Genomic DNA, 23,054 nt, shown 5'->3' with positions numbered 1-23,054 from the left:
GATCAAGGTGCTGATACAGCAGGTGGGCCTGCCTCACTGGGTCCCCAGTCACGGAGGTGAACGCGGTAGTGAGTTTCGTTGGCCCTTCACCTCCGCCCTGGGCCCGGCTCACTTTCACTGCCGGAGACGGAGACAGAGATGGAGATGGTGCAGATGATTTGACAATGCCATCTCACAGTCCTGCTTCGCATTTCCTGCCTTTGCCCTTCAAGTTTGCTCTGTCCTGCCCGCCCCACTCTGAGTCATCCAAGGCCAGGCCCCTAACCCACCTCCTCGCCAACCACAGTTCTTCTCTCTAGCCTCACGTAGAGGCTCTGAGGCCGTGGACGTAGGGGAGATAAACTTTTTTTAAAATTTTTATTGGAGTATAGTCGCTTTACAATGTTGTGTTAGTTTCTGCTGTGCAGCAAAGTGAATCAGATATATGTATACATATATCCCCTCTTTTTTAGATTTCCTTCCCATTTAGGTCACCACAGAGCATTGAGTAGAGTTCCCTGTGCTGTACAGTAGGTTCTCATTAGTATCAATAGTGTATATATGTCAATCCCAATCTCCCAATTCATCCCACCCACCCGCCCCCCTTGGTAATCATAAATTTGTTCTTTACACCTGGAGATGAACATTTTGCCAGTTTACATCTGCTCTAGAACAAGCAAGCTAACTGCCCCACTGGGGGCCAGTTCATCTCTTCCTCCTTGGAGGGCAGAGCACTGGGTCCGGAGTCAGAAGAACTGGCTGAACTTCCTTTTCTACTGGAAAGACTCATGCAACTCATGAGATCGGCTGAGGCTTGGTTTTCTCACAAATAAAAGAGGTGAAGAGGGGCTTCCCTGGTGGCGCAGTGTTAAGAATCTGCCTGCCAATGCAGGGGACACGGGTTCGAGCCCTGGTCCGGGAAGATCCCACATGCCACAGAGCAACTAAGCCCCTGTGCCACAACTACTGAGCCTGCGAGCCACAACTACTGAGCCCACGTGCCGCAACTACTGAAGCCTGCGCACCTAGAGCCCATGCTCTGCAACAAGAGAAGCCACCACAATGAGAAGCCCGCTCACGGCAACAAAGAGTAGCCCCCACTCGCTGCAGCTAAAGCCTGCGCTCAGCAACGAAGACCCAACGCAGGCAAAAATAAATAAGAAAAATAAATAGGTAAAATAAATAAATTTATAAAAGAAAAAGATAAGGAATAAAATGATTGAAAAGAGCAGAACATCAAAAAAAAAAAAAAAGAGGTGAAGAACTCCTGGCTGGCTTTTTCCACAGGCTTGAGATGAGGTCCTGCTGAGACAAAGCATGGGAAAGAACTTTATAAACTGTAAATTAATCTGGGAGTATTATGATTGTGGTTATTAGTTTGTGGAGATTGAGTTCACATTATTGTTTTCTCTCTGGGAATCCTGTTCCTTTTCTTCAGAGAACTTACAGATTTTTATAAGTTATCATTACTGCTAAGCAGATAGTTGATTGGTTTACTGCCTACCTCCTCTCCAGAGTGTAAGCTATGATAGGGTGGGAGTCATGTGTAGGATTGTTTCTTATTATTTTTCCCAGCATCTGGTTCAGTGCTTGGAATGTAATGGAGGCTTAAGGAATAATTAAGTTATATGAGGACCCATTGCCCATCCTCACCAGAGACATCTGCAAGACTAGTCTGTCTTGTTCACTGCTACACCCTGGCATGGAGTAGGCAATTAATAAGTGTTTTTTTTGAAGTTGAAATGAACAAACTTCCTTTAATTCTATCTTCATTGTGAAGTTCTGTTGCTAAAGGATCTATCGCGTTTCCCAGTTGCCCCATCTGTGATCCAAATGCCCAGAGAGGCTCTCTGTGCCTCTCAGAATCCACCTTCCCAGCCTCTTGTCCTTGTCCCACATCTTCCTCTGCTCCAGTCCAGAAAAACTGCCCACCATCCTCTCCCCAAGATATGCTTGTACCACCTGCAGACCTCTGCTGGGGCTCAGTCATTCCCTGTTCCCTTCCCTCAGAGTCCTGTCTGAACTTCCTTCCTTTCCAAGCCCCTTTTAAAAGTGTGGTGTGTATGGGTGTGGGTTTGTGTATGTGTGTGTGTTTAATAGCACTCTGTACCTATTGGAGTATTTCTATTTGGAAAAAAAGACTTTTACATACATGACGTTATTCAAGGCAAACAGTAGCAGCATTGGCAGTGCAGGCATTTTACAAGTGTACAGATTAGGAAGCTAAGGCTCAGAGAAGTTTTATTTGTAATTTATATACCCAGGGATTGGACTTACTTGTGGATCCACGAAAGCAATTCAGTGGAGTGACTTCCACTGAAGAAAAAAAGAAAGAGAGACAGACAGACAGGGACAAAGGCAGAGACAGAGGCAGAGACCCAGAGGGAGCAGGGGAGGAAGAAAGGAAGGGTAGAAAATATGAGTACGTCACACATACTAAGAATAAGTAAAGAATATGTATTATTTGGGGAACGTGTGTGTGTGTGTGTGTGTACACATGCCAACGAGGCTGTGATGTAAGACCTATTTCATACTATGGGCCATGGTCAAAGTGACTGGGTTACACGGTGTGCTGAAGGTTAGCCAGCAGAACTTAAGCTTCACCAATTATCATGGAGGCCGAGATGGACAAGAGAAGGGCCAGAGATGGAAGCCATGATCTGAATTTCAGCTGGGTCAGCTTGGGGCCCAGGGAAGCCCGTGTTCTGAGGGAAAGCAGCTGTGGGTTGTGGTGCCGGTTGTGTGAGGTGAGTTGCTGTAGAGAAGCCTCAGCTGTGGCAGGGTTTGTGTGGAGAGGCTGAGAGTTTGCTGGCTGGCTTGGGCTGGGTCAGCGTCAGTGCTCTCCGCGTACCAGTGCTGTGCAGCCCAGGGCAGTGGTTCTCAAAGTGTGGTTGCAAGGCCAGCAATATCACCATCACCTGGTCACTTGTTAGGAGTTCAAATTCTCAGGTCCCACCCCAGACCTTGGGAATCAGAAAACCTGAGGGAGGGCCCAGTCATCTGTTTAACAAGCCCTCCAGGTGATTCTGAGGCATAACATTTGAGAACCGCTTTCCTAAGGATGCCCTGTTTGGCATTCTGTGTTTGATGTGTCTCGGAATATCTAGGCAGGTCTTGTCTAAAAGCAGCCTTGTTGAAAAATAGAAATGCTGGGCCTCCAGTCCAGGCCTTTTGCTATAAAACCTGGCTTACTTTCCACTGTTTATACGGTACATTCACGCACAGGATTATGTGTAAAGGAACGCTGGGTATATCCTTCCTACCCTGTGTGTCTTCCACACTGCCGGACTCGGCCCGCACTGGGTTCAAATACATGCGTGTATGTTGCTTTGAAAATGTTCTCAAGTTACATGTGTATATGAGTGTGCAGACTTGGGCACATGGGTCTGTTCTGCCTTCTCTGCTGGACAAAGTCCTCCCAGGGCAGAGCCTGAATCCCACCTCCCTCGATCTTCCCGTCACCCCTCTGGCTGGGGCTCAGCCGTACTCAGCATTCAAGCACCGGATCCAGGAACCTCACTCACTCTCTAATCCTGACCACACAACCCGCCCCAGGCCGGAGGTTCCCAGACACGCTCATGGCCCCTAGAACCTTGAGGCAACCTTGATGCACCTGCAGCTCATTTCCTCCCCGCAGGACTCCTACCTGTTACCTAATGAGAGAGGAGCTCTGCGTGGGTGCTGGCTCCAACACTGAGAACCTTTACCACCCCACTTCCTGTGTTCATTTTTATTGTGCTTTTGGGTCACTGGTGACTGAGAGAGCTGTTAACACTTACAGCTACTTCCCACTACTGCCTGAAGCTCAGTTTCCACACGTGTGATAACGTGATAAAAATACCTAGCACATAAAGACTGGTCAGAGGACCATAGGAAGTGATGTGTGTGAAGAGCTTAGCAGTTCACGGCACATAGTAAGTGTCGGATAAAAAGCTCATAAAGGGTTTAGGCAGAGTTTTCCCCTCAGATAGCCAGGTAAGTGCCCGTCCTTTGCGAAACTGAATCTCTGAGAGAAGGTCACGTGGTCTGGTAGAGAGACCCCCGGGTTTGGCTTCAGACCCTGACCCTGCCATCACTCTCCCTGTACTCATGAGGGAGGAACTGAGCCTCTGTTTCCTCATCCTCCAGCCCCACCCCCTGCAAGTTTGGCCATGGGTGATGCCAATACCTCCTGCATAACGAGTTTTGAGGATTAAATAGAGTTAAATGTGAAATTAAGTACAAAGATTAAGAAAAATGAAATATAAAAATTGTGCAACTTTGTAGATGGGTAAATGCTATACGAATGTTGTTATTCTCTTATCCTAGAAAGATACCCAACACTTCCTTGGGCTGACTCGCTAGGTGGGGACCTGTAGAGCGCTGTTCTGAACAGCTGGGGAAGACCCAGAGAAAGAAGAGAACAAGATCTCTGTCCAGGTCAGAGAGAGTGAACATCTCAGGGTAGTGAGAGAATAGGGGGGAAACCCCAGCCCTTTCCCTGCACCCCAAACACTCTGCAGAACAACTTAACTTTTCTGTGGAATGTTAGGAAATGAACTCCAAGACAAGTGACTGTATCTAGTATCTGAAATAAAGAGAAACTTAATTAACGCATGAACTGTGAAGCAAAATTACTGAGAAACATCCACCTGGCTGATACTAAGCCACCATCTTGCCTAAGGCAGACATAAATCTACCCTCGTCAGAACCACCAGTGGTCAGGCTTTTGATGTTCTCAAACAGCTCTGCCTCGGGTAGGCTGCCCATGGGGTGGGGACTGGGATCCCACACGGAAGAAATATAAACAAGCTGAAATAAAATCTGGGCTGCCTTCTCTGGAAATGTCCCCCTCACACACAGGTGGAACCCCTGCCATCTCATCCTTAAAGTCAAGGGGTCACAGGCTAGGCATTTCCCTCTCTATTCTGCGGGGCTAGTCTGGCTTTATGGCTTTGAAGATCTTAAGATAATCTTTTCTACCAGAGGCAGTTACTCTCTGAATCTTCTAAGGCAACATTAGAACTCATAGTCGGGTGGTATTTACCCATTTAGGGCAAACCCAGTTGACCATCAAAGGTCCGTGGCTGGGACAAGTGGGCCCTGGGAACCTGCAGTATGTCCCAGCATCTGGAGAGACAGGAAGGGGCATCTGAATGGGCCCACGATGCAAGAAGCACCAGGAAGTTAAGGGACTAGAGAGGAGTTCAGGTGACATCACAGGTTTCTCTTCTCCATAAAACCCAGGTCAGCCACTGAGAAGCCAACAGATGCCTTGCTGCCCCCAGCATCATAGCTGCAACCACAGCCTCTGCTGCACCTGAGGAGCAGTCCTGCGCCTCCTCCCAAACCCCTCTTCTGGACCTGCCACACATCAAGGTGAATGGACACCCACAGGAAGAGTAAGAGAGGAGAAGGCCACGAGAGCAATTCCTACCTTGTCCAGTGTACACTCCAACCTCCTCCATCTTCTTGCTGCTGCCCACGCCCCACATCATCATCATCATCAACAACACCATAACCATACCCGTCACATCTTGAGTAATTCTTTCCACACACCTTTTCATGCAGTCTTCATCATCTCCCACGCCCCCTACCTTGCACCTTCCCCTCCAGGCATATCAGGTCACTCTATCCAAACCGTCAATGTCCAGCTCATGTCCTCCTTCTTCCATGAAGTCTTCTCTGACCTTTGAGAAAAGTAGGTTTCTAATGGCATGAAGTAGGGTTCTGTTTTTAGCGTTGTTCTGTCAATATTTTCCATCAAGACTTGGATAGACCCAAGGATAGCAGGCTTATCTAAGTTGGTATCACAGCAACAGAGGACTGAATCAGGATTTCAAAAGTTTCCCCTTAGAAGCTGAGATGATGGACTCAAACCATCAAAATGAAATTTGTTAAGCATGTTGTCAAGGGGAATGGGAGCCCACAGGAAAGACCATTTTAATTACAGTTATATAAGTATGGAACCTTGAACAAGGAAAATCTTATCTTCCTATATTTTGTCCTAGTCAGATTATATCTAGACCGTTAATCAGAAATCACCCAGAGGTCAAAGAATGGGTTGATTAAATCAAACTGCATTAAAACACGACCTCTTGAAAGAAACAAATTTCTCACCCTTGGTGATGTTTGACTAATACTGGGTGACCATCTGATGAGGACGTAGTGACAGGAATCTTGAATTTGCTGGGGGTAGGGGAAGGGGGGAATGAGGAAAGAATGGTTGCTCTTTCAAATTCCCTTCCAATTCCTACGTGATTCTCTGTACTGTATTCTTTCCTGATCAATGTCCTTAGAGTAGCAAAAGCTAAATTGAGTATATCAGTCGATTGGAAGGGCAGGGATGTTGGGGTGGGTGGGGCTGGAAGAATGGGGATTACACAGGAAACACCGGGGCAGCTTCCTCCGCAGGTTTCCGGACTGGAAGTGCAGAAAGGACCTCTGGCCCCTTTTCCTGAAATTCTTCCTCCTTGAAAGCTGTTGCTAAAGGCAGTGAATGGAGATGGAGGAAAGAAAGACCTCAACAGTACAAATACAGGCTGAAAACTCCTCAAGCTGTGGAAACCCAAGAAAGATGTACCTGTTGGGGTGAAGTGGGGGAGAGAAAAGGGGAAGATGAACATGGAGGGGAAGGAGAAGGAGGGCACTAGAAAGGGGAGAATCCCAGCCAGTGATCATTTGGCAGGCAGGGGAGGATGAGGTGGGGCAGGGAAAGAGCCCATCATGTGTGGGCGCCTCTGTGTGTGCACTCGCTGTTTTTGTATCATTGTGGACCTCTCCTGGAAGGAAAAGCACGAAGATGAGACTTGGAGGGGAAGTCGATCAGTGTCTACATTGAGCTTCTTAAAGGTAGGGGTCCACAGACAGGGCAGAGGTGAGGGAAAGGAAAAGGGTTCCGTTGAGCCTGTAAGAGTAGCAGCCTGGTGGGATAGGGGAAACACTGAATATGGAGTCAGGAAGCCTGGGTTCAGTCCTGGCTCTGCCACTGGCTAGCCGTGGGTCCTGAGGACGTCACTCTGCCTCTCTGGGCCTCAGGGTCCTCCCATGTAAAAATCTACTCTAGCTGGGTAGTCTATGACGTTAACCATTTATGTGCCAACCGAGTTAATTTATAGCTAGAACATCATTATTTTTGAGCCAGAAGATGACTCTTCTGTGACTATATTTTTGTGCTTGGTGATTTGGGTAATTTTGTTTTTGTCTTCCAGCAATGTTTTAGTGTTGCTCCCTTTGAAAACTTCTAACCTATCTCTTCTGAACTTGAGCTAGAAAGGGAAGGGGTTTTGCCCCTGCCTGGGCAAAAGGATAATGCAAGTAGGGTATCCCAGTCTGCCTCGGACTGAGGGCTTTCCCAGGACAAGGGACTTTCAGCCCTGGGCACACTGGGGGCTGGGTTGCCCTAGTGGAGAGACAGATGAGGGTTTGGAGGCAGCTTGGAGGAGAGGGCCTGGAAGAGCTCACCTCCTGCTCCCCTTCTATGTGGAGTTTCCCTCAGGGGCCCCCGACCAACGTGGTGGTTTTCATTACAAGGCACAACTCCCTGTTGGGAGGCTGGTGGAGTTACAGGGAGGAGAAGCGAGCGGCAGCCTTTAAACCAGTTACAAGCCCCAACTGAGACAACTATTGCTGGGAAAGAAGCTGAAATGCTTGACTAGCACTGATGCTGTGGGGATTTTCCCTCTTTCTTCAAAAAAAACACAAAAGACCCAGTGGAAAAAAAAAAAAAAATGATGAGTTGTGAGACAGGCCTTGGGTCCTACGCAGCCCCAGGAGACAGCACACAGTTCATTTGTTTAAATTTGCAGCTGACGGCTGCCACCTCTCTATAGTCAGCAGGCGGAGAAACTCTCAACATCAGGCAGTGGCCAGTCTGGTGACATACGGCTACAACCATGAACTACCCCCTAACCCTGGACATGGACCTCATGAACTACAACCTGGAGGACCTGGTGAGTAGGGACAGGTAGCTTATGGTCGCCCAGGAATTCTAAATATCCTGCGCCCGGGGCCCAAGGAAGAGGGGAAAGACATGCAGTCCTCTCCCACTGCGGATCAGCAGAATCTAGACAGGCCCATCGGCGCCTGCCTTTTAAGGTTTGATTTCTCATTCCGTGGAAAATAGAGCTGCTGCCTTAAATAGACATCCTTTATTTAGAGGGGATTGGAAGTATGGGTTCAGGTCCTGCATCCTCCCTGACATGCTCTAGGACCTAGAACAAGTCACTTTGCCTCTCCATTCTTCAGTAGGGGGTCCTCTCCTCATCTCATACGGCTGGAATACGGGGTAGATGGGAAAGTACTTTGGAGGTTTTCTTAATATCAGGAGGCTGGCATTGCTAGTTGACCAATCAGTGTATGTTTATTCATCTCTTGCTCTACAATTCTGTCATCGGGGCACGACATTCTCTCTTGGATAGAGAAGGTGAGAGCCTGTTCTTGGCACTTCTTGGGCTAGCCAAGAAGAAAAAAAAATTACTCACCAGAAGCTCGTAGACAATGATCATGTGCTAAACCCAAGGAGATGGTCAGCAGGGGAGAGGACCCCAGTGGGCTGGGGTCAGGAAGTAGGGGGTGCCAAGCTGGCATCAAGTTAGTGGAAGAACTCGGTGTTAATCCTGGAAGTGTCTCTGAGCACATTGTGGCCTCCCTCAGAGGACTGGGCTCTCTAGAGATTAGGTATTTTTCGGTGGGCTAAGAAAATAGTCCCCAGCGTCACTGTCTGCCACCCACCCAAGACTGTCCCGTGAAGCAGAGCTTGGCTGTTACTGGGTCCCCAGAAGGCGTATGTAAGGAGCAGCTCAACCAGAGACCCAAGGCTCCTGTGTGAGGGCAGCAGAGGGCTGCTTGTAAGGACCTTAGGGAAACTTCCTTGTAGTCTTCACTCCCTTTCCCCCATGACCAAGGGCACTGCTAGGAAAAGAACTTCTCTCTGAGCTAAATTCTGGGCTGGATCCTTTTCTAAAGGTCCAAACTTTTCCTCCTATACCTGCCAGCTCTCCTGGCCCTAAACTCACCCTGAGATGGTCTCCGACTCCCTCTAGCTCCCCTGGCTGGAGTCTATACTGTAACTCCACCAGCTGTGTTCCCAGACTTGCTTGGAAAAGTCTGCCTCTCGCTTGCCCAGATCCCAAGACTTGGAAGCGTAAGCAGAGCATGGGGAGGTGGGGGAAGGGATAAGTACCCAAAGTCTGTCTTCTCAGATCCGACCCTCCGATAAAAGCAGAGCCAGAACCATCAGTCTAATCAGACCTGCTGCTTAATTTGTGGGACCCAATGCAAAATGAACATGCAGGGCCTCTGTTAAAAATGTCAAGATAGAGACAGCAGAGCGCCAAACCAACCCCGGGGCTCTTCTAAGTGCTGGGCCCTGCGTGACGGTACCGGTCTCACGCCCATAAAGCTGGCCCTGAGTCCAATCAGACTAAAACCCCACAACCCTGACAAGGCAATGTGCTCCCACCCTGGCCCCCCGCCCTGGCCCCTGGCCTCACCTGACTAGGTTACCGGGCGTCTTCCTCTGCCCGAAGCTTCAAGCTGACCACGAGCGCTGACCCAGTTGGATATCACAGTAACCAACTCGAGACCTGGCCGGTTCTGGCTTCTGAGAAACCTCAAGAGTTCCCCTAACTGCACGCCTCACTCCACTGCATGACCTACTAGAGACAGGTGGCGGCAGGGGTACAGCCGGGCATGTCCCACATACCAAAGAAAACCTGCAGCCCGGGGAGAGGGAGCGGTGACTCACTTCATGTCATGCCTCAAATGAGTGGTCTCAGTCCAGGCATCCCTGCAGGCCTGAACCCCCTCCATCAGGGTCGGGCCAGGAGCCAGGAGTCCTAGGACCATCCGGGCCCTGGACCTTTCTTCAAGCCAGCCCCCAGCACCTCATCCCACCTGCACTCACCTCCCATACACTCTCTCTCCAGGGCTGTTGCCCCCTCAGAAGTCCAGACCCTCTCTCTCCACCCGCCCCGCCACTCACAGCAGGACCTCGAGCAGTTTTGACAGTCTCCCTGACGGTATCTCCCAGCACAGGGGCCCTGGCGTGGCAGGGCGGCAGAAGAGTCTTGTATGCGGTAGCTTCTCAATAAGTATGTACTGATTTGTGCTGCTCCGCTGAGTGTCTCAACTCCCCATTTCTCTCTGGAGTTAGTCTCAGTTCTATTATTTTGCTTCCTATTCCTCTCCCTCTTCTGGTCCAAACCAAGTATCAGTTCAGTGTCCTAGAACACTGGGTTCTAGACTCCAATGCTGGGTTAAGAACTGGGGGCTCTTGGCCATAAACCAAGTGTTGGGCATCCTATCTTCCCTCCCTCCTCTTGCATTCTAAGATCAACTGTTCAAAATGTCCATTTTCTTGAGATAGGTTGCTAATTCCCATGAACGGTGGATCCAAACAGAAAAACTCTAGAAGGCTAAGTACCAGAAACTAGGAGCCAGGTCCCTGGGGTGGGCACTCCAGGGACCCATCCTGCTGGGAAGGCAGATCTAGGCAGACCTAGAAAAGCCTCTGTCCATAGGAACCTGGATCTGAAAGCATGCCGCCTCCTCTTGACAGACCTAGGACCTGGGGTACCTACAGCGGTCGGTCATAAACTGCACCTCCAGCCCCACCCGGTACACCAGCCAGGAGGAGAAGCTGCTATAGAGCAGGGTGAAGGTGGTCCGGCCCCAGGGCCTGGCTTCCCCTGACCCTTCCCCAGGGATGACCCCCCACAGACTATGACTTCAGCGCATCACAGGACAGGAAGGCCATTCATATGCACTGTCCCATTTCATCAAGGAGGTGTGAAGAAGAGGAACCAAAACCAGCTCAGGCTGTTTCTGGGGTTTACCTTGGGGGAAGGGAGGCTCACCCCCTCCCAAACCAGGTCAAAAGTCCCAGAGGAACCCCAGTGGAAGAAGCCCCAACTGGGGGTGATTGGAAGGGTCAGAGATGAGGGAGAGACCCAGGGCTAGCCTGGGGAGGGGTCAGTGTTGGGGCAAGTCTGGGCTCAGGCACAGAGACCACAGTCTCCATCAGGAATTCTTGCCTTCAGTGAGGACACAGACTGTGGCTGAACCACTCCTCTGGCACAATGGCAGAAAAAGTGACCATGAATTTGCGACTGAGAATCAGGACACAAGAATGTGTATTCTTTCAGGAACGATGGGACAAAATATTTCAAATCAGTACTGACCCGGGAGATGTCTTCAGGAGGTTACCGAACACACCTAAGAGACCTGTCTACCTGTCCCTCGGACTGCGTGGCTCTGTCCCCAAAGTGCAAATTGATCTGGGGTGCCAAGGGGGACCCCTTGAAACCTAAAGACTCAGTGCAGAGGTAGGGGTAGCTTAAAGTCTCCCCCCAGAACCACACCCAGAGTAGTGCCATGATCCTAATGGCCAAAACACTTGGGTTGGAGATGGAAGAGGAGCCTGGCGGGCTCGCTCCTGAGGGGTGGGGGCGGGGAGAGGGGGGAGATGTGACAAATGGCCAGCCAGAGTCTCAGATGGTCTTTAGGGGGTGTGGGCCCTCTAAAGGAAGAGTGGGGAAGGGATAAAGTCCTCCGCCCTCACCCCTCAGCCCAGCCTCCTTCTTCCAGACCCCCGCACCCCTCAAGCCACAGAAAGCTGGAATGAGAGACACCCTGGCTGGTCCTACTCACGACTCCTGTCTCTGGGTTAGGAATATCCAGCCAGAGACATAAAAGGAGACGGAGCCTGTGTGTGTCCCCTATAGCCAGAGTGATGAACCGCGTCTGTGTGTAGACGCCTCTTGCAGCGAGTATGACTCAGGCCCCTGGAGCCCTAGAGTTGGGCCTGGATGAGCCAAGCACTCAGCAGCCCTGCCTCCCTCCTGAGGGCTGAGAAGCAAGTCAGGCTGGGCCATTCGCTCAGTGCAGGACAGACAGGCTGGAGAAGCAACGGCTCCCACCCAGGTGCTGAGCTAGATGAAGGTGACACTGAGAACCAGAACAGCGCAGGGCAGGGCATGACAGCCAGAGACTCGGAGCATCTAGGAGCTGTGAGCAAGGGGCATCTGAGTGCAGGGCCCAGCTTCCTTTCCAGAGCAGGAATCCCTTCCCACACACTTGGCCTCAAACATTCCTCTTCCTCCCAAGGGCCCCAACCTATGGTTCGACAGTTCTGCCTGTTAGAAGGTTCTTTCTCCTTTGACTGAAACACCCCCAATCCCAACCTCTGCCCATTTCTCCTGCTCTACCCACTAGGACCTCACACAATAAGCCCATCCTGCCTTCTCGCCATGGGAGCTCTTTCCAGTCCTTGAAGGGGCCAGCTCTCCTGGACTCAAGTCTTCTCTTTCCTGGACACCACAGCCCGGGACCTGGAAACTTCCCCCCAGGGTGGGGATTTCCAGACCCCTTAAGAACTGGTCACCCTTGTCCAGCCCAAACAAACTGGGTTGGTGTCAGGTGCCCACCTACAGGTTTCTGTTCACCTAGATAAGGCAACAAAGCCCTGCTGGCAGCCACGCCACCCTGTTGACTCATCTGAAGATTGCAGTCAACAAGCTCTCAGGTCTTTTTCTCATAAACAGTTGTTAAGTCAGGTCTTCTCCAACCTGTCCCTGAAGAGTTGAAGTTTTAAACCCCATCTAGGTCTCTAAATTTTTCTTTACCAATTCCATCTGGTCAGTTTGGGCCTGTAGTTCCAGGTTGTAGAGAACTCTGCACTGTCTGAAAGCCTCCCGCAGCCGTATCACCCAAGACAGGGTTGAGAGTGAAAAAGAGGAGAGGATCCAGGACAGACCCCTGAGGAAGGTCCTAGACACCCGCTACCCACCTGCTGACACAGAGCCCCATCTGCAAACGTTTGCTGAGCTTCACACCGGCCACTGCAGGGCAGTGAGGCAGCCTCATTATTTGAAGTCAGATGGGGCTTGGAGGACTTAATTATCCAGGGAGGGGCCTGGGTCCTACAGAGGCTCCTGAGGAAGGAAAGAAGGGAGGGGCAGAGGGGTGGAGTGGGGGTAGGAAGAGTAATCTTTGTAATTCCAAGCACTTTGATCTCTCCCTCCATCCTCCCTTCTCCTGGCACCTCAATACCAGGACACAGAATGTTCTAGTCCCCACTCCTGCCCTCTGCACAGCTTCACCCCAGTCATCGTGTTTTCTTGCCTTCTTTGAGGCCTGGGTCCCTGGCCTCTGTTAGGCTACTGTCCACTGGGTACCCGCTTATGCCGCATGCTGTCGTGGCCCCAGCAGTCACATGTCTGAGTCTATACGGGGTCATGCTGCCATCAGAGTGTGTGTGTGCCTGAGGGCCGTGGCTTCCTGCAGCTTCTCCCAGCGAAGGATGAGTGAGTGCTCGGCCAGATGGCCCACCTGAGCTCCCTCTGGGTGTGAGTCTTGGGGGGCTCCCTTCCGCGCCCACTCCCCGCAGCATTCAGGATTCCTGATTCCTAACTTCCCACTGGGCCAGAGCTGATCTTGCTCCATGACCTACCTCCATGATCTGAGGAAGGGCGGGTGTGCGGGATCCCCTGGCCGTGGGAAGTGGCTTTAACACGTGCCACTCCTGAGGCCCCAGGATGTCTGTTTGACACCTCCTGCTGAGAGGCAGCGCCATCTCTCAGCCCTCCTCACACCAGCTTCCTCTGTCTTCTCCTCTCTGCCTGAGCGCTCTGCCGAACCATGACCTCTTGGCAAGAAGGGAAAGACAGTCCCCCACTCCCAACCCTCCTCGAAACCTGGGTTCTCAGGAGACGGGGGCTCTGGGCTCCTAGGGACTTGTCTCACTGTGTTGACTTTAGATGAGCAGCAAACCAATCAACAGGAATGCTCTAGAGGGCAGGACTTGAGTGGTTCTGGACCAGACAGGCTGGCTGCACCTAAGCCCTCTGCTGGGCAGTGGGAGGGCCAGGCTCCCACCACAAGGTAGATGGAGTCCAGCCCCGCTGACTACACCAAACCCTGCATCTCTTCTCCTTCTGTCTCAATTGCTTTGCTCTGCATGAAAACAGCTCATCTCACTGCCTTCCCGTTTAACTCCTGCTGAATTCCAGGATGAATCAAATGGTTGTATTCAATGACGATGTTGGAAATAACTCCCAATATGGTTAGAGAACCCAAGATAGGCTCTAGGCTGTCAAGAGCATTGGGAAGAGGCAAAAACTGAAGAAGGGTGGGAAGGAGTGTCTGAGTCTGCTGAGGCACAGGGAGGAACTTCCCCAGAGTCCCAGAATACGAGGTCCCCTGGCCTTATCTGGGAAACTGCTCTCCAAGCGGTGCAGCACACATCTGCATCATGTCTGGCATGTGTAAAACACATGGCCTTGTAAGCTCCCCCGGGAGCTCACCATCCAATGAGGCCACCGACATCCCAACCCTGAGTGAGGTAATAAAGGCACACGTGATGGAAGAAGAGAGAATGTAATTCCAAGCAGAAGAGTTAGGAAGGACATAGGAAGGTGGGATTGAGTGGGGCCTTGAAGGAAGCATAGCAATAGGCAGACTTGGGAAGAAAGGACTGCTGGGCGAAAGGAAGAGTTTTAGAGACAGGATTGTATCAGTGTGACGGGGGCAGGCAGCCAGGAGAACGATGAACCTGAAGGAGAGGGATAAAGCGATAAAGTGGAAGAGAAGGTTTGAAAGGTCAGGGGAATATACAGTTTGCAAACATGTAAAGGCCCAGTAGAGGAGTTTAGACCTCACCCTGCAAGTCCATGGTCTTCCAGTGAAAGCAGAACCATTTTCATAAACAAAAGCATATGTGTGAAACACCACATGAGACAAGGGTGTCTGGTTTAAAGACGGGAGGACCAGAGGCTCCCTCCCTTCCCACCGCCCCCCCCCCAACCCCAGTAAAACCTGCAAAGAAAGTCCATGGACTTACGCTGTATGGGAGGCCTCACAATTAGTTCTGAAATTTAGTAATGTATGGGAAACATCTCTTCCTAAGAGAACACGCAGGTAAACCTCACTTCTTTTTGAGCACTGCATTGTATTCTGCTGTGTGAATGCCCTGAGGTTGGCTTCCTCCAATCTTCTATTGACGAACTTGATCCCAAACATGACTTTTCCTTATAACTGGCTTTGCTTTTAAATATGACTAACACAACATTTTAAATCAACTCTACTGCGACAATTTTTTTTTAATTCTATGAAACTGAAAAAAAAAAGATAAAGACAAAAAGAAAAGAAAACCACTGCTTAGAGGTAACAGGGAACCAGTAAAAGATTTTAAGCAGGACACTGATGTGATGGTATTCGTGGGTTGAAAAACTCATCCTGTCCTCTGTGCAGGAGGTGGATAAGAGTGGAGAAGTCAGTGAGAACGGGACCCATGGGGAGACAGTAGTCCTGAGCATTAGGGTGAAGAAGGGCTACACTTGGGCTATGGCAGAGGGATGCTGGGGTTGGGCCAGCCTATGACTCTGCCACGGCACTAATGTATCCTCCCACCCGCTTCTCTCAGGAACCGGAAGGAAAGGCCCAGGTTGGGGAATGGGTCTTCCCACCATGGAGAAGAAGTGTATGACCCACAGCTGGGGCCCTGGGTAACAGTACAACCACCCCCTGCTTGTGTGGGACCCTCGCTCTCCAGGAAGGAGGGCAGGGTGGGACCACCCTGAGCCTGGGTGCCCGGTACCCTCTCCCATCCTCTCTCTCCCTGGGGCTCATCGTTTCCAGAAGTGCCTTTTTGAAGCCACATAAGCTGGTTATAATTGGTCTTGAAATGCTGTGGAGAGGTGTATGGTTAGGGGAGGGGGTGGGAAGAACAGAGCTGGGAGGTGAGGAGCAGGTGCAGGGGGGCAGCTGTGAGTGAAAGGTATGAAAACAGGCACCCTGCCTTCCTTTGCGGTTAGCTGGGTAAACAACCTGAGTGCTGGGGTGGGGAGGGCTGGGGGAGGGAGAGAGAGGCAAGGGAGGAGTGAGCTTCCGGAGACAGAGTGGGCACATCCCCTTCACTTGGAAGCCTCCCCCTCCCCCCCCCCCCCTCCCCCTCCCCTCGCGGAGAAGGGAGCAGAGTGAGGCGTTTGCTGGTGACAGGGAGTAGCAGGCAGGGCAGCCAGGCAGTGCTGTGTCGTGGTGGGAGTTACATCAGCGTGGGTTCAAGCAGACCCGATCTCTGGCGAGACATGGGTGAAACCGGAGTATCACATGCCTTGGGCTTGCTGTGCCGATTAAACAAAAAAGAGGCTCTTACTACAATTTCAGATATAATGAAGGAACGAGGGGACAGACTGAGAGCAAGCCAGCAGGCCATACCAGCATCCACCCCTTCAGCAGGATCCTAGGTCTGAGTGCCCTCTGTTCTGTTCAGAATCGGAAGAGATGGCTCTTTGTCCTAACCAGATCCATTCCCCCAAATGGAAGCCCTGATTCCAGCCCCTGCAGCTGCATCCTTCCACACCTGAGGCCTCGCAAATGAGAAACGACTTACAGGTGCCCAGCCCTTCAGAGTTTATGAAGCACATCCACACCATATATCTCCTTTCATCTTTGTCACTACCCAGTGAGGGATGTTTACAGACGAAAACTGAAGTTGGAAAAGACAACGGGATTTGTTTGAGGAACACAAAGGGAAACTGGGATTTGGTCCGTGGGCAGACTGGGAGTGCAGGGACAAAAGCAGTTAGCCTGGGGGGATAGGATTACTCTACCAGGGGGTCTGGGTCCCTCTCTGAGAGGAAAGACTGGTTCTCAGTTCCCACCCTCCTGTCTCCTTGCCCTTGCAGTACAAGGAATTAGGCAGCTACAATGACAGTACGGAGACCCACACAATGGAAAATCACCTCTGCTCCACAGCTGAGGGGCCCCTGCTGACCTCCTTCAAGGCCGTGTTCGTGCCTGTGGCCTATGGCCTCATCTTCCTCCTGGGTATGATGGGCAACATCCTGGTGCTGGTCATCCTGGAGCGGCACCGGCAAACGCGCAGCTCAACCGAGACCTTCCTGTTCCACCTGGCGGTGGCCGACCTCCTGCTGGTCTTCATCCTGCCCTTTGCTGTGGCCGAAGGCTCCGTGGGCTGGGTCCTGGGCAGCTTCCTCTGCAAAACCGTGATTTCTCTGCACAAGATCAACTTCTACTGCAGCAGCCTGCTCCTGGCCTGCATCGCTGTGGACCGCTACCTGGCCATCGTCCATGCCGTCCACACCTACCGCCACCGCCGCCTCCTCTCCATCCACATCACCTGTGCAACCATCTGGCTGGCGGGCGTCTTCTTTGCCTTGCCAGAGATCCTTTTCGCCAAGGTCAGTCAACCCCATTACAACGACTCTCTGCCACACTGCACCTTCCCCCAGGAGAACCAGGCCGAAACCAACGCCTGGTTCACCTCCCGCTTTCTCTATCACATCGGAGGATTCCTGCTGCCGATGCTGGTGATGACCTGGTGCTATGTCGGGGTGGTGCACAGGCTGTGCCAGGCCCAGCGGCGTCCTCAGCGGCAGAAGGCGGTCAGGGTGGCCATCCTTGTGACAAGTGTCTTCTTTCTCTGCTGGTCACCCTACCACGTTGTTATCTTCCTGGACACCCTGACGAGGCTGAAGGCCCTGGGCAGTAGCTGTGAGTTCAATGGCTATCTCTCCGTGGCCATCACCATGAGTGAGTTCCTGGGCCTGGCCCACTGCTGCCTCAATCCCATGCTCTACACGTTTGCCGGCGTGAAGTTCCGCAGTGACCTGTCGCGGCTTCTGACCAAGCTGGGCTGTGCCGGCCCTGCCTCTCTTTGCCAGTTCTTCCCTAGTTGGCGCAAGAGCAGCCTCTCGGAGTCAGAGAATGCCACCTCCCTCACCACCTTCTAGGTCCTAGCCACCCCCCACCCCCTTGTTTCTGCTTTCCTTGGGGCAGGCAGTGATGCTCGAACTCCTTCCAACAGGATCTGGGATCCTAAGAGCTCGCCTTGGCCAGTGTCCTCATATGGGGCAGCTGGAGGAACCAACCCCTCTTTCCAGGACAACCCCGCCAGCTCTTCTCCCAGCCCCGGGTCTAGGCTGGGGTCCAGGGAGGGGAAAGCAGCCCAAGGGCAAAGCAAAGGATACCTGTGCTCGTCTGCATCACTTTGGGCTGAGAGGACCACACTTACCTTCTCTCATCCTAACCATCCAAAGCTCAAGAAAGAAATTTTCCTTCTGCCCCCGTCGATAGGGAAAGTCATTCCCCTTCCAGAACGTACTCCATCATCTTATGGACCACCGACCTCCACAACCACCCACCTCTCCTCCCACCTCACCTGCCAAAAGTAACAAGCAGCTGAGCACCAGGGCATGGATGGAGGTTAAGGCTGAGGAAAGGCCAGCTGGCAGCAGAGCAGGGCCTTAACATGTCTCAGTGCCTACTAAGCACAGACATTCTTTCAGGTCACCAGCCCTGCAGCATCTTGACCAAGCAGGAAGCTCAGGATGACCCGGTCCAGGTGGCTGCCCCTGGCTCTGACCAAAATGGCGCCGGGCCAGCCCCATGTCACTGGGCCCTGGGAGGTCTGCAGCCTGAGGCAGACTCCAGGTGCCCTCAGAGACCAGCTAGCATCCTAGAGAAGGACTAAGGTCAGCAGAGAGGAGCCCAACCAAGGAAAGGAAAGATTCTCCTTCCCCAGCTCCAAGGATGAACAAGTATTAACCAAAGCCAGCTGTCTTCTCTGCCCAGGGTGGAAAGCTCCCAGGGCAGGCCAAGGACAGCAGGGTCCAGGGCCCTGGTGGGTCTGGGCACCGATGCGGAAGGGGACAGATGCGTTCTTCCCTTCCCCTCTCCCCGCAAACTACACAGCCAGGAGAAACTCCTGGAGCCACAGAGAGAATCTGACCGCGGAGCAGAGATGGAGACCTCCCGAGGAAAGAGACCTAAGGGGTCCCTGGGGGTCATCTCATCCAGCCCCCTGCCTGCAGGCCAGGCCATCTCTCTGGGCCGCAGCAAGAGCCGCGAGGCATCCCCTTGGGCTGGGCAGTGTGACAAGCAGGCCTAGGCAGGGAAGTCCCCGGGCTCCAGGAAGCTGGGCCCTGCCCCGAGAGGATACTACTCAGATGGAACCAGAGGAAGCTGCTCCGCGCCTGCCTGCCCCCTGCCCGGGGAGGGCTCTCCCTGCCTCCTCCCCAGCCTCTGGTCTGCCTAGAATGGGACACCAGGGACCCCTGCAGCTGCTGAGGGCGCACATCAGTTGCCCAGGCCCACTCAAGCCAGTCAGCCCAGGTCCCTAAGAGGCCCCCGCAGGGGAGATCAGAGCTGTGACCCAGGGGACTAGGTCTTCACCGTGGAACACCAGGGAATCCCTGGGGCCCCTTTTTCGTCCCAGCACCCAATAGTAAGCTGGGCAGCGGAGGAGCCAGACACAGAAGCAAGACAGCAAGAAACTGGATTTTTAATTTTCTCTTTTTAATAAAAAGGCACCTATAAAACAGGTCAATACAGTACAGGCAGCACAGAGACCCCCGGAACAAGCCTAAAAATTGTTTCAAAATAAAAACCAAGAAGATGTCTTCACATATTGTATTTATATATTTATATTTATATATATATTTATATAATGGTACAAAATGGCTGGGGGTGTGGCCATGGATGGAGGGAAGTAGCTGGCCTGTGGAATTCACCTTGGAAAGCTAGTCTGGTGGCAGAGGTGGGAGGAGCGGGGGAGGGGGAGGGCATCGGGGCCCTTTTCAGTCTGACCCGTCTCTCCTCTGCGCAGGAAACACTTAAGAGTCGGTTTGGGAGTATTGGGTCATGGGTGGGGGACTCAAGGGCACGAGGCCCGGGTTGAGACAGGGTGGGAACATGTCTGGCGGGACTGAGGACAGGTGGCCCCTGAACACGGGGGACCAGGCCCTGGCCCCTGGGAGGGGCTGGGGGAGGCAGGAGCTCGCAGCCAGCCCCGGAGGAAGCACTTGACCTGGCTGACCGGGGTACTGAGGACAGCACCAGACTGGGAGAACTGGGGACAAATTCCCTTTGTATCACAGCTGCCAATGGGAGACCAGGCCCTCAGGTCAGGAAGGCTGGGGACGGGGCCACGGCAGAAGACACCTTGTCTAGAAATGGCCCTTGGCCCTGGAGGTGGGGTACAAAAGGCCTCAGCCAGGTAGCTGCCCTGCCACCTCACAAGGCAGGAAAGGAAGTGAGAAAAGGAGAAGTGTTTTACTCCTGGGGCTGAGGGGGGCAAAACACCCAATCGTGTATGGCTTCAGCTCTGACCAGAGGCGGGTGGGGAGCTCGTATGGGAAAGAGCCGGGGGCTGAGGGGAAGGCAGTGGCTGCGCCTGGGTGGGCACAGAGCCCTGAGCTCTGGGCAGAGGGACCTTGCCAGCGATCGGCCAGGCAGAGAGAAGCGGGAAGACGCCCTCCTGCTCGGAATCCAACACTCTCTCTATTCCATCCTCAGCGGGTGGAGGCTGGAGGGAGACAGACGGACTCGGCCAAACCCTTTTCCTTTCCTCCTTTGGTGATAAGAAGTAAGTGGTAGCCTCTGGAAGAGTCATGGCCCTGGGGGCTACCTGGCCCAGAGCCACTGCAGCGGGCAAAGGACCATTCGGCTCCCCAGGCCACCCCTCCACGGCTCCACACGAGGGGGCCACACAGTCTCCGCCTCATCCTCCTTGCCTTCATCCCGGACTGGGGACCAAGGACTTCAAGTTCTGGCTAAGATGTAGCAGCAGGGGACACCAGACATCCACAGCTAGGAAGCCAGGGCCCCGTGTCACCTCTGTGGGGCAAACACACATGCACATGCACGCGTTCTCCTGAATCACTCAGCAGCAGACAGGCTGCCGCCCTGGGGGGTCTCAGCCCTGCTGGGGCTCACCAGGTGGATGCCTAGGTGGTCTGACCTCAGTTTAGGTGTGGGTGTAGCTACGTCATTTCACCACTGGGGGACGGGACCGGAATGGTATCCTTTATTGACCCAGAGACACTGCCACAGCGGGCAGGTGTGTCAGACTGCGTGCCCCTGGGTCCAGGGGAATGGAAGGGGCAATCATTTGAAAAAGGGGGGAAGGGTTTCTTTTATCCTTTTTTTGTGTGACTTCTATCAAAACACAGAAATACAGCACACACACAAACCGGCACAAAAGCGCAGCGCTCTATTTACAGCTACGGCTGGCGCCTGCCCACCTGGCCAGCCGCCTGCAGGTTGGGGTGGGAGAGGGGGTCAGACACATCATCAGGGAGAGGAACTGAGGCAGGAGAAGACAGAAGGAAAAACGGGGGGGTGGGGGCAGAGAAACCAAGAGGAGGAAAGTGAAGCTCCCGGAGGAGACAGCAGCAGGAAGAGGAGGGAGAGGGAGAGGCCTCTCCTCTCCTTCCACTCCCTGCCAAGGATTAGATACAGGGCTCTGAAAGCAAAGCTGAAGAGGGCAGAAGCAGAGAAAGAGGGAAAATCGGACGCAGAGAAAGAGGGAAAATCGAGGCTCCGTAGGACTGGCGGGGGGCAGTCCTGGCGGCCGAAATGGGACCAACCCCCATCCCAAATCCCCCACCCCACTCTGCCACTTCCCCCTAAGCTGCCAGCACATCTGGTTTCCACAAATGCCACTCCCCACACAAGCCCCCTCCCACCCCCTCCACCCCACCCCTTGACCCAGGCCATCCCAACACCGAAGGGGAAGAAACTTTCTTAAGGTTATCCTATTTGCAGTATCGCCCCAGCTCCAGCCCCCCACGGGGACTGCTAGAAGGGCAGGTTGGCCATGCCGCCCGGCGCCGGGAGGTAGCCCATCTGGCTGTCCAGAGACACACTGCGCTGCCGCAGCGGGTGGGACACCATGAGGTTCTGCTGGGGCGGGGGGCCCATGAGAGAGCCCTGCGGGGGGAGCATGTGGGGGGGCTGGCTGTAGACCTCACCGCCCACTCCCCGCTGCTTCATCAGCATGAAATTCTGCTGGGTCATGAGGCCTTGTGGAGGGGCCATGACCCCCTGGTGCAGGCCATGGGGCACCATGCCCTGCTGTGAGGGCACACCTGTCCTGCCCAGCAAGGACATCTGTCCGGGGTGGCACATGGACATGTTGAGCCCCCGCTGGACGCCCTGCTGGCCCGGGAGGTTGGGGGGCCGGGAGGGGGTCTGCTCCGCCATCATGTTCTGCAGGTTCATGAGATGCAGATTGGGGGGCTGGGCCTTGGGGGGCTGGTTCTCGCTCTTGGGGAAGTACTGGAGGGTGCTGCTTGGCTTCTCCGAGGGGATGATCCTGGACAAGTCGAACTCGGGGATCCCCGTCGGGGTGGGCCGGATCACCTCGCTCAGCTCAGGGTCGTTCAGCACTGACGCCACCCCGGGGAGCACGCCCGGGGGGTATGCGTCGCCCATGCGGCCGGCCATGCTTTTGCCCATCAGGTGCTGCTGGGGGGGCAGGGGGCCTGGCGGCTGGCTGGGCAGGTCCTCTGGGGGCAGGGCCATGCCTGAAGGGTAGTGCTGCTGCAGGCCGGGTCCCCCGCCCCCGCCCCCACTAGGGGCCATGGCACCGTGGGGCTGCTGCAGCCGAGGGGGGAAGGGCAGCATCTGGGAGGAGCTGGGCACAGGGCCGCAGGGGGCATTCAGGGAGTCTGGGCCCCCTGGAGCCATCATCGTCGAGTTCTGAGGGGGCCCTCCTGCCCCCTGTGCATTGGGGTGCAGTGGAATGTTGGAGCCCAGAGGGGTGGGGGAGGGCAACATGGGAGGCGGGGGGTCATGGGACAGGGGCTGCTGGCCTGGCAGGTTCATGCCCATGGGGCTCTGGGCAGCGGCTGAGTTCAGGTGCATCTGGGTGGGCTGGTTATTGCTGATCCCTGCAGGGAAAGAGAAACGGGGGTCAGGAACCGTGTGCACCCAGCTGGGGGAGGGTGCAGAACTCAGTCCTTCCCCACTCCCCAGCCAGGCTGGTACCAGGGCTGAGGGCTTTCACCGTTGGCCTGCCCTAGCTGTGAGGGAAGGGACTCCAGGCACTTATGTGAGAAGCCAAGAGGCCCAAGCTCTGGCCCAGCCGGCCAGGGACACATCAGTAGGTGGAAAGACCACTCCAGCTTTCTGGGCTTGGCTTCACTGAGCGACAACAAATGGGAACTGTGTCCTGGGACACCCCCCGCCCCCCGCCCCGACGCCCAGGGCTCTTTGGAAGCACAAAAAAGCCAGCAGGACCGCAGGGGCAGCCGCTGGCCGTGGCAACTCTTCCCACTCCCAGTGCCTGC

At 53.7% G+C, this 23,054-nt stretch overlaps 2 protein-coding genes across 7 annotated transcripts in view; one reads left to right on the top strand and one right to left on the bottom strand.

Annotated features, from left to right (window-relative positions):
- Nucleotides 1-7,807: 7,807 nt before the first annotated feature.
- On the top strand, nucleotides 7,808-19,386 carry CXCR5 (C-X-C motif chemokine receptor 5). The gene is made up of 2 exons (XM_027082118.1): nucleotides 7,808-7,910; nucleotides 16,647-19,386. The coding sequence occupies exons 1-2, from the start codon at nucleotides 7,854-7,856 to the stop codon at nucleotides 17,712-17,714; spliced, it is 1,125 nt and encodes a 374-aa protein (XP_026937919.1). The 5' UTR covers nucleotides 7,808-7,853; the 3' UTR covers nucleotides 17,715-19,386.
- Nucleotides 19,258-23,054, bottom strand: part of BCL9L (BCL9 like) — a 28,950-nt gene continuing 25,153 nt past the window's right edge. For all 6 annotated transcript variants that reach the window (XM_027082113.1, XM_027082114.1, XM_027082116.1 and 3 more), the window contains one exon: nucleotides 19,258-22,655. In XM_027082113.1, coding sequence (XP_026937914.1) covers nucleotides 21,562-22,655 — 1,094 coding nt within the window. In that variant the 3' untranslated portion in view covers nucleotides 19,258-21,561. The remainder of the gene's footprint in view (nucleotides 22,656-23,054) is intronic.

Source organism: Aethalodelphis obliquidens, unplaced genomic scaffold, assembly GCF_003676395.1.
Source record: "Aethalodelphis obliquidens isolate GAN/ISIS:26980383/991018 unplaced genomic scaffold, ASM367639v1 scaffold46, whole genome shotgun sequence".
In the NCBI taxonomy this organism is placed as follows: domain Eukaryota; kingdom Metazoa; phylum Chordata; class Mammalia; order Artiodactyla; family Delphinidae; genus Aethalodelphis; species Aethalodelphis obliquidens.
The sequence above is the reverse complement of the archived record's forward strand: the minus strand, read 5'-3'. Positions and strand labels throughout refer to the sequence as shown.

Coding starts and splice junctions, on each gene's coding strand:
- CXCR5 (XM_027082118.1), top strand. CDS start 7,854: ATGAACTACCCCCTAACCCTGGACATGGACCTCATGAACTACAACCTG. Junction 7,911..16,646: donor ACTACAACCTGGAGGACCTG/GTGAGTAGGGAC, acceptor TTGCCCTTGCAG/TACAAGGAATTAGGCAGCTA.